Genomic DNA, 16,210 nt, shown 5'->3' on the forward strand with positions numbered 1-16,210 from the left:
CAGAAAACATAGAGCATGCACGTTACGGTTGCATATGGGTGTGCACTCTATCCCGTGGCTGGGCGCCATAAGCATCTATGGGAACATATATGCAACTTCAAATTTGTGGCCTAGACTACATGTATTGATAATAATAATAATCTTTATTCATATAGCGCCATTATAATCTGCTTTACAAACCATAAGGGACGTACACAAAAAATAAGACATTGCAGAGTAATAACAGCCATATTTAACAATAGGAATGATGGCCCTGCCTGCAAGACCTTACAGTCTATGAGGATGAGGAGGTGACACACAAGAGGTATAAGAGCTATAGGTATAGTTCTAGAGTTATCGGTAAAGTTGTTGCCATTTATCTGGTTGGCACTGGTACGGCGCATACCGTACTAGTCCGGGTCCGGGTGCATGGAGAGGGCTCGCGGGCCGAGCCCTCTCCATAGCCGGTAAGTCTTTGCTGCATATTGCAGCAAAGGCTTACCGGTAACACCCGCGATCGGTGCTAGCACCGATCGCGGGTGCTTTCACTGTGATCGCCGCCGGCAATGCTGCCGGAGGCTTCAGAAAGATGGCGTCGCATGGGCGCCGCCATCTTGCCGCGGATCATCGCTCCCCGATGACGTCACGGGGAGCGGTGATCCGTTGCCATGACAGCTTCGGGTCTCACGGAGGCCCGAAGATGTCTTGTTTTAACACATTCATTACAATGTGCTATCAGCACATTGTAATGAATGAGGAGTAAAATCCCCATATACTGCCATATTGCAGTATGGCAGTATATGGTAGGATCGATCAGACAACCTAGGGTTAAAGTACCCTAGGGAGTCTGAAAAATAGTAAAAGTAAAAGTAAAAAAAAGTTAAAAAAAAAAAATTATAATAAAAAAACCTAGAACTGATATTAATATTAATAAACAGTAAAAATCATAAACACATTAGGTATCGCCGCGTCCGGAAATGTCCGATCTATCAAAATATAATAACGGTTTTTCACTGCGTTTAACCCCGTAACGGAAAATAGCGTCCAAAGTAAAAAATTAAATTTTTTTGCCATTTTGGAAAATATAAAAAAATTAATAAAAATGATCAAAGGGTCGCACAGTCCTAAAAATGATATCAATGAAAACGCCATCAAAAGTCGCAAAAAATGACACCACCCACAGCTCTGTAAACCAAAGTATGAAAAAGCTATTGCCGCCAGAAGATGACAAAATAAAAAAAAAAAATTTGTACAGGAGGTTTTAATTTTTTTAAATGTATGAAAACATTATAAAACCTACACAAATTTGGTATCCACATAATCGTAGCAACCCAAAGAATAAAATAGACATGTCATTTGGGGCGCACAGTGAAAGCTGTAAAATCCAAGCCCACAAGAAAACGTCGCAAATGTGTTTTTTCACCATTTTCACTGCATTTGGAATTTTTTTTCCCGCTTCCCAGTACGCACCATGGAACATTAAATACCATCACTACGAAGTGCAATTTGTTACGCAGAAAATAAGCCATAACAGAGCTCTTTATGTGGAAAAATAAAAAAGTTATAGATTTTTGAAGGTGGGGAGTGAAAAATGGAAGTGAAAAAACTAAAAAAGGCCAAGTCGTTAAGGGGTTAAAGGGAACTTGTCAGCAGGATTTCACACATGAGGTTAATAGCATACTGCTGCACATCCTGGTGCCTCTTGATGTAGTTGTCGTGGCAGAGGGGCAATGCTTTAATCATACGCTAGTCCTTTCCTGCAGCTTACCTCTGGCTAAGCTCCTCACACTACTCACTTGCTCTGTGTGTTGTCCAGATCTCTGGGTTCTGGCCCAATCACTATTGAGGCCGGGGCTCTTATATTACAAAGTGATCTCAAGAGTAATTCCCACTCTTCCCAGGGTACTGGCCATAGGTTCTTCTTAGTTAGCGCCATACTACTCTTGTCACTTTGAATTTCATATTGTCACATTCACATTGTTTTCCTGGTATCCTGACTTTTGGCTTGTGTTCAGACTATTCTTTTGATTTTGTACTGCGTTTCCCCTCTTTGTTGTCATGTGGCTCTTCTTTTCTATACAAATTCTCAAAGACTGTACTGCATCTTGGCTTTAGCACTTCCAGAACACCTCAACTCCTATTGCTGCCGACTAGCAGCCTGGTTTTTGCTAGTATCATAGTATGTAAGGCTGGAAAAAGATGCAAGTCCATCAAGTCCAACCTTTAAGAATTAAATAAATGTTTTATCCCCATAACCCGTGATATTTTTTCTCTCCAGAAAGGCATCCAGGCCTCTCTTGAACATGTACATAGAGTCCGCGACAACAACCTCCTGCGGCAGAGAGTTCCACAGTCTCACTGCTCTTACAGTAAAGAACCTTTGTCTATGTTGATGGTAAAATCGCCTCTCCTCTAGGCGCAGAGGATGCCCCCTTGTCCTGGTCACAGGCCTAGGTATAAAAAGATCTTTGGAGAGATCCTTGTACTGTCTGTTCAGGTATTTGTACATTGTAATGAGGTCTCCCCTCAGTCTAAACTGAATAATCCCAAATGTAGTAATCTGTCATTGTATTCTAATCCCCCCATTCCCCTAATAATCTTGGTTGTTCTGCTCTGCACCCGTTCCAGCTCTACTATGTCCTTTTTATACACTGGTGCACAAAACTGTACACAATATTCCATGTGTGGTCTGACCAGCGATTTGTATAAGGGCAAAACTATGTCTTTATCATGAGAATCTATTCCTCTCTTGATAAATCCCATAATTTTATTTGCTTTAGCAGCAGCCGCCTGGCTCTGGTGACTAAAATTAAGTTTACCATCCACCAATACCCCCAAGTCCTTTTCATTTCCAGTTTAACCAAGTAATTGACTGTTTAGAACATAATTATACTTTTTGTTTCCATGGCCCAAGTGCATAACTTTACATTTATCTACATTAAACCTCATCAACCATTTCTCTGCCCACTCCTAAAGCTTCCACAAATCCCTCTGTAATGCTAAACTATCGGCCTCAGTATTTATTACTTTACACAGCTTAGTATCATCTGCAAATATTGAAACTTGACTGTGTAAACCCAATACAAGGTCATTAATAAAAATATTAAAAAGAAGTGGCCCCAATACTGACCCCTGTGGCACTCCACTGGTAACGTCAACCTAATCTGAGAATGTGCCATTAATGACGACCCTCTGTTTTCTATCACTAAGCCAATTACTTACCCAAATACACAGATTTTCCCCTATTCCCAGCAGTCTCATTTTATATACCAACCTTTTATGTGATGAATGTGTTTGCATCCTCTGTGGTGCCTGCCCTTTGTTCTATTTTTGTCACTTGCTCTTGGTACTACTTATATGCTTGTACTTTGTCTCCGTGTTTGTACTTTGGGGCAGGGAGGGATTGCTGCCCACTTACTGGCCACCGCCTAGGGTGCTTTGAGTGAGTAGGTAGTAAGTTTGGAAGGTTCAGAATTAGTGCTCACTGTCTGTGTCGGTTCTTCTGTTCCTAGTTCCCTCATTACACTAAATATCTTAGTCAATTACATGTCTGTAACAGCAAGCCAGTAACCTGATATGTGAAATCCTGCTGACATTTACATGGCCTATGTCAGTGGTGGCGAACCTATGGCACTGGTGCCAGAGGTGGCACTCTGAGCCCTTTCTGTGGACTCAAAGAATCTAACTGAAGAATCTTCCTACAATGATAGATGAATTTGCCCTCCTCCTTTCAATTGTGTTGGTGTCCTTTGGAGGCTGAAGGATTGAAAGTTGTCAATGAACAAGGAGAAGTAAATGACTGCTTAAATTGATGTGCTGGCACTTTGCAATAAATATGTGGCTTTTGGTTGAAGTTTGGGCACTGAGGCTCTAAAAGGTTCGCCATCACTGGCCTTTGTATTGGCTCCATAATTTAGCATGTACAGTAAGCTGTTTTAGTGAAAGCCTTCACACATAGAAGCACTATATATATATATATATATATATATATATATATATATATATATATATGTAGCGGATCACTTCTGGACTCTTTGGAAGTCATGGTTAGTATTGTAAACTGAATTTGTTGTGCAATAAGTAACCACTCCTGGACCATATTCTGCTATTTCACGGTAATATGCAGTTTCTTTTTTCAGCGATATTGTGATCTCATTATTTGTGGGTTATTTTCTTATTTATAGGGTTAAGTCTATATTTTCAGATATTGAAATTTATTTATCTATCTTATGTCACCCTAGTATTCTAGTGAGCACTTTTCTTTACCTGCATCATTAACTTTATTTACGGTAGGTTCAGCCGTTGGTTAGATGGATTTGTATTGTACTCAAGTCCTGGGTTTTTAATGTTTTTAATTGTGTGTATTTCATAAAGATTATTTTGTTCCATATATATCCTGTCTAGGGAGCTCCTTGATAAAAAAAAAAAAAAACATGGAGCTTGATTTCATTTTCTTTTTATTGTGAATAGGAAATTCTAACACTTGGGTCAACCCCTTTAACTGTAGTTGGTGCTTATCAACTATAAATATACTTAATTACATTTCTTTCTACAAATTTCATTACTCAATTTGGTGTGACACAAGAAAAATCCCTTTTCAGTGATAAAAGCAGGTCAGCAGTCTGCAGACAAACTTACCCGTACAGTCTCTGCCGTCACCCTGGTATCCGGAGGCACAGTCACAGGTGTAATTCAGTCCGGATGTAGGTTGACATTGGGCTCGTGTGTCGCAAACATGTGTTCCATCAAAGCAGGGATGTGTTTGGTCCTGAGAAGAATCTGTCAGTAAAATGGTAGACAGTTTCATTCACATGTAAAACTTCCAATGTACCCAGCATGCTTTACTTCTTGGAGGGACGGACACACTCTAGGAATGCTTGTCACAAGCAGCAATGAGTGATAAGTAACAACTAGTAAGAATTAACTGGGGGGGGGGGGGTCCTGAATGTTGGACCCTCACTGGTGTGAAATTGATGACCTTTTTTATGGATAAATCCTCAGTATCAGTAAACTCAAAAAGCCATATAAGATTAAAGGGTAATTGAAGTTAAAATAATCTTCTAGTAGTTACAGAAAAAACATCTGCTATCTTGAACCACTACTGATTTTCAGAATACCAGGGCTCTATAGAACAATATCTGCGACTAAAATTCTGGGAAAAATGTAAGCACATGGACATACATTTAAATAACATGTTTTCCATTCACTAACAGCAGTCAAAGATCTTGAGACAGCAATGAATAGAGGCACAAAACATATTAGAAAGTTGCAGAACTTTCCATTGTACACTGATTTGTGTTCTGTACTCTTCTCTCCCTCCACATCTCCAGCAGGTGATCTCTATCCCACTAACAGGGCAGTGGTGCAGCACAGGGTGCCTCATTAAGCCCTTTGACACTACTCAGTGGCCCCTAATGCTATTTTACAGATGATCTTAAAGCCGCTCTTCTGAAATGCCACATTAATTTACTGCAGCTTTATCCTAGAAGCCCCTAAATGAAGGCAGCAGATTGATTTTCACAAGTAAGTAATTTGCCCCGAAACTTCCTATGAGCTTTGTTCTTGTGACATTCTCAAAGGGATCTTTATCTTGCTCCTCTTTGTGTTTGGCTAATGAATAGTAGCCTCCCCTCTTCAGTAGACTTTATGGAGCACATTAGGTTGCTTGACTTCCTGACCCGAAAGCTGCCGCCAAATTACTCAGGCAGTTAAAGAACAGAAAAGGGGCTTTGTTGCATGAAAAAGCAGCCAAGGAGACCCTTCCCTGCCCACCTTAAGCACATAGAATGAGTCCTAGTGATAGACATTCAGCTGAGGCAGAAAATATAACAAAGACGACAAGATGCAACACAATGTAAACCATAGGAAAACCCACTGAAGAACTTCAAAAGGTCAAACCTAAGACAAGGGTGACACTTCAGGTTCTCCAAATAGTCTATATAATGTTTATGCACTGGATGGTAAAAAGTGTTACAACTCCCCTTAGATATATATATTCCATAAATACAATCTGGCACCCCTTTGTATATAATTCAATTGGAATTTACCATGAACTGAGCCGATGTGACTGGTGATGGCAAATCTTAAAACTTTCTCTTCCTTGTTGTATAGGGCAAACATACGATCCACAGCAAGTTTCTGGGCAGTAGGTGGGAATCTCTGGGAGTGGCTGCAGTCCTGATAGGTAATATTTTGCTTAAGTCGGTAAGACAGTCTCTGGACTTCATTATCGGCTGATGTTACCGTGTATTCTCGATAAGTTGTAGATGTCACAACTGAAAAGGAGGCAAAATGTAGCAAACTAAATACAATACCAAGACAGGGTTTACCGCAAGTGTGGGTTTACACCACAACAGCGGAGCTGTATTTACAAACCTTTGGCTAATCTACTGCAAAACTACACCACCCAACATTACAAATGTGGAAAGCTTCCCAACAAACAGAGCACCACTGGTGGAAAGTATGAACCTTTCATTCACTGTAAAAGCACTAAACCAACCAGTGATACATACTACATACATGACATTACTAATCTTTACTTTACATAACACAGTGAAGTAATAGAAAGGGAGAATAACTAACAGAACTGTGAGTGGGGCCCTGAAGTAAATGGTTTTAATTTTTTATGTTCTAGATAAATGGTATAAACAAAGGTCTATTTTTTGCCTTCATCCTTTGTCCTCCTTGTTTTACCCAAAAGCAATATTGGTTCATGTATTTCTACACTGAAAGCTGCTTCTTTATGGATAAGGTGCGCGAATTACAACAGACCTAGATTTTTTTTTACCTGATCCAGAGTACTGATAGATTTCATAGTAGGGACTAATCTGGACAGTTGAGCTCTCAGGGATGAATGGTATTCTTCCTTTAATGGTGGTTCGTAAATGGATGTAGTTATCTGAATCAAAGCCATCTGCAACTTGTGTAATGTGGACGACTTCTTCTCCAGGGGAAAATACAGCTTCAATGTTGTGGACAAACTTTGCTCCTTTAAAAAAAAAAAGGAAAGTCATGGTATCCTATCTGAGGCATACTCTATTCATGGAAACATATACATGGTGCATAGAAGGGGTCAGGGAGCAGATCCCACTCATCTGAATGCTGACAACACCTCATCTAAGGTCTGAGCACCTCATGAGCTCCATGTCCCTAAACTTTGACAGCAGCCATTGTAAAAACCTCTGCACTGCTGATTGTCATTAGGTGTCCCAAAGAAATCAGGCACCAGGAGATATATATCACATAATTCGGAGGTCTGACATCAAACATGCCACTAGATGCTTTTTCAATCTCATCAAGTGTTGTATGCATGTAATGGCAGATTTATTTATTTGTTTTTTTGATAAAAAAGGGACAAAAATGAATTGTGCTACAAGCGCACCCGTGCCCCTCTCCACTGCTCCGGACCCCCGGCAATTCACTCACCTCGCCACGATCCAGCAATGACTCTGGCAGCGCGGCCGCGCGTCCCAGCTTGTTAGGGTGTGCGCGCAGCAGCTTCAAGAAATTTAAAGAGCCAGCGCTCGGATAATTGGCGCTGGCCGGCCAGCAATTGTACTTAAATTCCAGCCCCTTCCTGTGTCCCCTGCCGGATCATTGTGACTCACAGCCTTAGAAAAAGCTCCCTAGCGATATTCCTGCGTTCCTGTGTCTCCAGCATTTCTGTGTGTTGCGGTGTATCCTGCGTTCCTGCTTCCGTATGTTCCTGCTCCTGAGTTCCCGTGTCCTGCGTTCCTGTGTGCCTGTGTTCCCATTCCCATCTGCCTGGACTTTCTGTCCCTGTGCTTGGACCTGACCCCGAGACTGTCTCCTGCTTAGGTACCTCCACCTCGGCTGCCACCTGTGGAACGACCTGATAGTACCCTGCTGCAGCAAGTCCATCCCACTTTGCGGCGGACTCTGGTGAAGACCAGGTGCCACTTAGACTCCGGTCCCAGGTGTCGGCTAGTACCATCTCCCGCGGTGGTCGAGTGGATCCACGCATCACAAATCCTGACATTAGCAAAAGTAAGACTAGCTTCAAACTAGCTTTGAAAATTGAAGCAGAACCATTCAAATAAACTGAAACATCCGATGAGTATCATAATAGATAACAATGGTGTCTCAAAATACCCCAGTGATTGCATTGATTTATATGATTACATTGATTTCTTAAGGGAACTTTGCACATTAAAATATATAACTTACCAGTTATACTAAAACCATTCTGAAATCCAGGTTTTTCCAGTGCAAAAAGCCAACCAAAAAGTCCTCCAATGGCAGTTAATGGAGTCAGTGACCAGGATGCAGGCTCTGGGACTTGACTAATGGCAGTGTAAGCTCTTCCGTCATTCACCACTATGTAAGCGTGTAGGTCAATACCATCAAAGCTGACAGGTGTTTGGCCTACAAGAAGGTTGCCGCTTACTTTACCATTGACTCTGTGTGGTGCACCTAAAAAGACGAACAAAACACAATTATTATTTCTAATTTCTACTACTTAATAACAGTTTAGAACACATATTGAAAATACATTTAATATATAGTATCTCTGTGACAGTCATCTACAGAGTTCACAGTTGACAATGGGCCCATAAGCCAGGGGACAGTTGTTCTTGCTAATTTAAAGGGCACCTGTCAGTAGAAATTTGTTGTAAAGCATAGTTTGTAAAGCAGAGTAACACCTTCAAAATCACATTTCTTTTATGGACCCACATGGTATCACCATTCAGAAAATGAACTGTTATATATATTGCTTGTAAAAAAGTGGCATTCTGATTTGTGGAGAGCTAGACTTCAGCACTGGGCTCCATGCCTCCAACCGATTTGTATCTCACTTCAAAGCAGATTTTCTGGATGATGCCACATGATATGGAAAATGTTAAGCTGCTTGACAACATACGAGTTGTGCCATAATTGGATAACTTTTTCTACCAAATTTCCTTGAAGGGCCATAAAACCCTCAAACCAAGGCAATTACCTTTAGGTAAGCAGTAGACTCCATTGCCATAATAATTATCTTGGCAGTGACAGCAGAATCCTGTGTTATAGTCCGTGCAGAAGGCATTTTGTGAGCAGTAACCAGGTCTTCTTTCACAGGTCTCTCTACTCACAGGGTTAAAGGTAAGCACTGCAGAAAAAAAAATATATTTAAATAAGGAAACAATTGAAAGGTCCCATCCAAATGTTCATTAAACAGCTGCATTTTGTTATTGGCACCCCCCTAACTGAAATTACCAAATGTACTGTCATCATCCAACATTTAGAAGAAATCAATAAAGAAACTAAATGAAAAGGCCAATCCTACACCCTGTGGGCACTTCCATAGGGCTTACAGTTATGTTGCCCACGTCTTTAGATATTCACAAGCTAAAGTAAATCTACTACAAAAATCATAATCACTTCAAGGTTTGCAATATTTGAAAAAGCTATATAGATTCTTCTAGTAACATGTGTTTTCTGGTGAAGACGCAAGACAAAGAGAAAAGACACACGTACAAGCTAGAAGATTATGCACCACTATAAATTATTGTAGGAGATAATCCAAAATAGGAAGCAGAAAATCACATATCTGTGCCTTAAGGTAAGTCTTACCATCAGCGTCAAATCCACCCTCCTCTTCTTGACCGTAAATACGACCTCTCCTGTAGAAATCATCAGAATTCTGTGGATCGACTGGTGGGTTAGGTGTAACATAAGCATTGTCTTCTGTTATTGGATCTTCTCTGGTCTCATATGGTGATTCATTGCCAAGATTTCTATACACTGAAGGTTGGATCTGGGGTTCCAACACGGGCTCACTTCTACCATACGGAGTCCAACTTGGCTCTCCCTGAGAGGGAGGTAAAGGGTTGTTGGATGGATCATAGGGTACTGACTCTTGTTCCACCTCTTCTCCAGTAACTATTGTGGAAGGATCATCTATGTCCAAGAAACCACCATTCACATTTGCGTTATCGGTTACAGGCTGCTCTGTAGTTGGGCCGGGAGGGTAGTCTGCATCATCATAATTCTCATCATAATTGTTTTCCCCATTGAACTGGTTTTCTTGTTCTTCATTTTCAGGGAAGTCATTGTGGGAGTTTATCAGTGGTATGAACCTTTCTTGAGCATGAACATTCATCACTTTAGCTGGTATCACGTTGTCTAGTTCTGAAATGCTACCAATGTGAAAGACCCAAACTCCCGGGACACCAACATTACTTGTTCTAAGAGAAGCAAAATATGATTTTTACAAACAGAAAATTAAAAAATTTACAAATTAAAAATCAATGTTCATGTGATATATTTCACGTCACTGTTTCTTGTAGACTATATTTTCCAGTAGGTCACACTTACTGATATAAATTCTTCACAGATTGTTCACTGTTGGTGACACTATAAAAAGGAACTTCTCTCTTCAAGATTTCAGATTCTCCTCTGCTAAATCCCACTCTGGCTGGGAGCTCAAGGTGGACATTGTATGACTCCTTAGGCCTGGTCCCAAAAAACTGGAGACCATGTTCAGGGTACAGGAAAATAGCATAGGTGTCAGACTCATCATACGCCAAAACAGCCTGGAACGTGTTAAGCTGCAGAAACCAAATAGGTTTTCATTAGAAAAATTCATTCAATATAAAGGTAATGGACAATCTTGGTGTATACAATATCAACAATTGGACTATGGGTAAAAAAGATCAATCACTACTCAAGTTTATGATACCGACTCTGCTATTATAGATGTGATTATCATGATGGACATTAAAGCTTTCATATATGATGGTAGAGAAGCAATATGGAGTTATAAAAATTATGCTAATCTGTCTGGGGCTCTCTGGCTATGTCACAGGAGTGCCTCAGAGTGCCTAGTCTTATAATTTTGTCACTCCTCAGTCTCGCCTGGTCCCTGACGTCACCTGCTCTATGCACTGTGGACAGGCAGGACCAAGCAGGACTAGTAGCGTATCGGAAAAGTAAACAATTATAAGACAAGGTGCTCTGAGGTGCGCTGGTGATGTAGCCTGAGTGCCCCAGACTGATTAGCATAATTTGTATAGCTCTATATTGCCAAAATTGTGGTGTATACAGTTAATAATAATAAAAGAAGCGGTGAGGAGAACAGTTCCTCAGACCTACGGGTTTGTAGGTCTACACTTTCATCAGTAAAACCGACGGTAGATGTCCTTTACGCCTAGATGAGATCCAGTGTAATATTGTAGTATTTCTACCCCTACATCTTTCCTATTTGCAGTTGTACTACAAGGGCCAACATTAGGCCAAAGTACTAATGCCAAAGTGTTACTGCTATCCAGTTCATATTGATAATTGTAGTCACAAACCTCAGGTTAATCCATGGCTTCATCACCAGCATAAGGCACAGATTCCAGCTCTAGGTGAACCAATCATTAAAGCACCGTATAAAGCATTAAAAACACTAAATTTAATAAAGTTCCTCCAATGCTGTTCTGTATCCCCAGTGTCCAAATTATTGTGGTTTTGGACTAATACTTAAAGCATGATAAGGAAGGATCTAACAAGTTCTAAAATGAACCAGGCCTTAAACACACATACCATGTCCCTCATCTCCAGCTACCAGTCCTGGTGTATCACTTTAAGTTCAGAACAAGAATCTATCTGCCCATTGCTTTAACTGGCAGACCTCAGGACTACTATCCTGGGCCAGAATAAAACTGCTGCCAAAATCCATCTTGGAAATGTTCATTTTAATGATGGAGAACAGAGTAGGCAGCCATACAACTCATTAGTTTTTTGTTGCACTATTTGAAACTGCTGATTGGCTACGACTTGCACAGTCCTTCAAACAAAGGATCAAAGAGTCTTTGCAGGGACAGTTCAATTAGTGCGGACACCGGCCCTAAACACCAGGAGCTACAAGGAAATAAAGTGCCAAAAAAATTGGATTTTCACACAGGCTACAAATAACATCTTTCCTGCTTTAGTGTCCTATGCTAAATTAATCTGAACAGAATAATTGAGCTCATGTTTGGATTTTCACAGCCTTCAAAAATAGCAAAATAATGCCCCAATATCTTACAAACAAGTGGTGAGATTTTAAAAAAGTACAGTAATCAGTCATCATAGACAATTTCTATCCACAGGGAGGAACTGGTACAGAAAGTAAATTGGAAAATCCTATAACTTTTAATTACACAAACTATATTATTTGTTGAAAGTAGAAAACCCCCTTAAAGGGGTTTTCAAATGAAACAAGTTTGTCCCTTTCCACAGGTGATGAGTCCCCCACAGGTAATGAGAATGGGAGTCTGACGTACACTCGTTGGATCCCTCGTCGCGCGATAGAGATGAATGGGGCAGCCTGGTCATGCACAACCGACTTCCTAGCTCATCTCGGGGAGAAAAGAAGGGTCTGACAGGGGTACATCGGACTCCCATTCTCGTGACCTGTGGGGGGTCTCATCACCTGTGCATAGGGTGCATAGAATTGTGTCACACACTGTTTGTTAAAGATGCACCTAAAAAAAGAGGGCGCACACTTTCCGAGCAGTACAGGGTGCGCCAGATTGTTATTGGGCCAATATTTAATAACTTGGTGCACCCAGCACAATTGCAAGGCAAACTATGCTTTTGATAAATCTGGCCCAATAAGGCGTAAGTCACACCAAAAAATCAATTAATCATTCACCTGTTTGTAGTGATTTTCATTCGTAAAAATGTAAAAACAGAAGGAGGTCCATTTTGACCTAAGCCACAAAGAATGGTCAAATGACTGCACAGGGCGCCTTCAACTGGCAATTTGTGAATAATAGACTTCACAGCAATGGCATCTGATTTTTATGATCCCATTGACTTTAGTGAAAATGTTTTGTCTAAACACTAACATAAATAGCTCCTCTTCATTCTTTTCCAAAGATCAGCAGTCTACTGCTAAAAAACGTACATCTGAATACAGATACAGAATTCTATTGTCCCTGAGCTAAGAAGGAGAAGAAAAAAAAACTTATGCTTAATATCATAGTATATAAGGTTGGAAAAAGACCATCAAGTCCTACTTTTAAGAATTATACAAATGTTTTTTCCTCATAAACTGTGATATCTTTACTCTCTAAAAAGTCATTCAGGCCTTTCGAGCATGTACAAAATAGCCGCCATAACAACCTCCTGCAGCAGAGAGATCCCTAGTCTCACTGCTCTTACATTAAAAAAACCTTTGTCTGTGGCGATGGTAGCACCGCCTCTCCTCTAGGCATAGATGACGCCCACTTGTCCTCGTTACAGGCCTAGGAATAAAAAGATCTTTGGAGAGATCCTTTTACTGCCTGTCCAGGTATTTGTATATTGTAATGAGGTCTCCCCTCAGCTATATTTTTTCTAAACTGAATAATCCCAAATTTTGTAACCTGTCCTTGTAATCTAGCCCCCACTTAAAAATCTTGGTTGCTCTCTTCTGTGCCCATTCCAGTCCTACTATGTCCTTTCTGGCGCTCAAAACTGTCACAATGGGGCAGATTTATCAAGCTGCCTAAGAGTGAGAATGTGCTTATCTGCCAATGGCAAACAATTACAGCTCTGCTTTCATTTTACCAGTGCTCATCAATATTTTAAAGGGGAGCTGTAATTGGGCAACTAAGCACATTCTTACTCTTAGACAGCATGATAAATCTGCCCCAATATTCCACCGAGTGGATATCTTCTTCTATACCCTTCTATCTTCAACTAGCCCGCCGGCCCACAAGTTAGCAGACATAAGTAGGAACCTTAAACAGGTAGACATCCATATCTCTCCAACATATCTTCATCTTCTTTTAACGAAGCAAAAACTGCTTCCACCTTCTATTCCCTTTTACCCTCACTACAACTAGACTAACGTACATCCCTGACATGCCAACCTAAGGAAAAAACTGAAGCATGGGGCCAGGATTGTGCCTACCTACTTTTCTCATCTTAGCTAAGAACTTTGCCTTACACTGAAAACACAAAATTGACAGCATTATGGATAGCTCCAACTTGCAATCTCCACAACCCATCCATGCTCCCCAGTATCCATCTGGTATAGTTTCTCAATCCTTACCAACGAAAAGTTTTCTTCCATAACTTCAGGTTAATGCCTTAAAATGTGTGCACTTTATTCAAATCCAACTTGGGGGTCTCCCACTTTTAGGATTATTTTATGTAAGAATGTTACCCCAAGTGCAAGGATCCCCAAGTCACCTGCTTTTATCTTCTGAGAAAAGCAGATGTCAGATACCAGGGGTAGTGGACCCACTGGACCACCGCGTACGATGACGTAAGTCGACACATGGGATCAGAGTCTAAGTGATACCCGGTTTTCACCAGAGCCCGCCGCAAAGCAGGTTGGACTTGTTACAGCATGGTACCACCAGGTCGTTCCACAGGCTCGACTTTGTCCACGGTGTCAGCCAAGGCGGAGTACAGAATCGTAAGGTGAACTCGTGGTGGGGGACAGGCCGGAGGTCAAGACAGGTAGCAAAGGATCGGAGTCGGGGACATAGTGGGACAGGCAGCACAGAAGCAAAGTCAAGAACAGAATAAAGGTCACAACTGGAAAACAGTCTAAACACACAAGGCAAAGAATACAGCTTTTTCTCAGGCATAGAGCACAAAGATCTGGCAGGGGACACAGGAAGGGGCTGGACTCAGGACAGGAAGAGCGATGGCCCTTTAAAATTTACAGAGCCGACGCGCACGAGACCTAGGAAACGGTGATGCACGCTGTGGCGTGGGGACAGCGGAGACTGCCGCTGGAGCCCGGAAAGGTATGTTTACGTGCAGACTGCTTCTGGGGGCACCTGGCAGCACACAGGTGCGCCTGTGACCCTGGATATGGGTCGCAGGGGCACCCATGACAGCACAAAGCAAGAATTCCATTTTTATCCAGTGCCACCATTGGTGATATTTAGTAATACAGTTACCATTTAAACCAATGGACACTTAAGTCTTCATGGGTTCTTAAAAGCTTTGACTAATATGAGTGGGAATACTGATGAGTGTCCTGGGTATTTTACTTGCATAAATTGCCCTGATAGTTGACAAATTACATTTAAACTGAGCACCAACATCTATCCATCCATGTCCCCCCACCCATCAGCATTCCAGTAACAGAGATCTGTGGATATAATTTGGAAGTGCCACCATTAGCTACGCTCACATGGTTACAGAAGAGAATGTCTTCCATATGTTGGAGGAGACACATGGATGATCCCATTCCTACATCATGTGTGCAGCTGTGTCACGATCTCACATTAACAGAATTTCAAGCTAAACATGTTCGTACCATAAAACCTGGTTTACAAGGTTTTCTTTTTCCCAGCTTAAACAACTGTCCTCACATTGTTATTTTCTTTAAAAACACACAGAACTTTCTTCCAGCTACAAAGACCCTTTTTAATTAGTTTAGGAAAAATCCTTATACAAATAAACTAGATCTAATCTTGAAATTTCCCCCCACTGAAGGCACTGCACTTGATCCTGGTAGGGGGCACACTGCAATGACTCTTTGAGTAACACACGCAGCTGAGTATGTGCTCATTGTAGAAATGACAGTATAAATAGTCACTGCAGGCTATCTCAGGGGGGCCACAACTCTAAGCCATGCAAATGGAAACAAGATGGAATCTGTCAAAAATGGAAATGTGCATGCAGTGGTACCTACGGGTTAAACAGTAGTCTAGCACTTTGTGTTTGTCCATGAGATTTGAGAATAAGGACACTTAAGATAGGAAACCAGATCTAAAGCATCAATGAAATCACTTACAGCTGAGTCAACAAGAGCTTATAGCGGTCTGTAAGGGGTCAAATACAATGAGAGCTCAAATTCCCAAGGGAAATAGGGAAACTCGGATGCCAGCAGAGAAAACCGCAATTTGAAATATAAGAGTGAGGTCTTCCAGGTCTTTCATAAAGGGATATTCATGTGTTGCACTTCAGGTGACAAAAATTGCTATCTCATTCAAAAAACCCATGGTGTTATGGCTTCATTCCCAACAAAAATGAACCATTGGCTATAAAACAAAACTCTACCACATAGTAAAGTGATTATCTTATCATTGAAAACTTTTTAACTATAAGAACGGAAAGTCCAGCTCCTGATATGATTGATAAATTGTTGATTTTGAAAAAGGAAAACTCTTGATAGGTGGATTTTGTAGTATTGTATGGCAACCCTGAGAGGAGGATGCTGCGTCTTATCTGCCAAGGACCATGGCTATGGGAGGGGCCTATGAAAAGACTATGGTGGTTATTCAGTGCATCAACCAAGGATGTAATTCCAGAT

At 41.1% G+C, this 16,210-nt stretch overlaps 1 protein-coding gene across 2 annotated transcripts in view; it reads right to left on the minus strand.

Moving 5' to 3' along the window:
• Positions 1–16,210, minus strand: part of NID2 (nidogen 2) — a 42,772-nt gene that overhangs the window by 20,024 nt on the left and 6,538 nt on the right. For both annotated transcript variants that reach the window (XM_072116107.1, XM_072116106.1), the window contains exons 3-9: positions 10,297–10,529; positions 9,553–10,166; positions 8,939–9,088; positions 8,167–8,412; positions 6,767–6,967; positions 6,027–6,254; positions 4,618–4,758 (exon numbers count right to left, since the gene is read on the minus strand). In XM_072116107.1, the coding sequence (XP_071972208.1) occupies positions 4,618–4,758; positions 6,027–6,254; positions 6,767–6,967; positions 8,167–8,412; positions 8,939–9,088; positions 9,553–10,166; positions 10,297–10,529 (1,813 nt within the window). The remainder of the gene's footprint in view (positions 1–4,617; positions 4,759–6,026; positions 6,255–6,766; positions 6,968–8,166; positions 8,413–8,938; positions 9,089–9,552; positions 10,167–10,296; positions 10,530–16,210) is intronic.

Source organism: Engystomops pustulosus, chromosome 7, assembly GCF_040894005.1.
Source record: "Engystomops pustulosus chromosome 7, aEngPut4.maternal, whole genome shotgun sequence".
Lineage (NCBI taxonomy): Eukaryota > Metazoa > Chordata > Amphibia > Anura > Leptodactylidae > Engystomops > Engystomops pustulosus.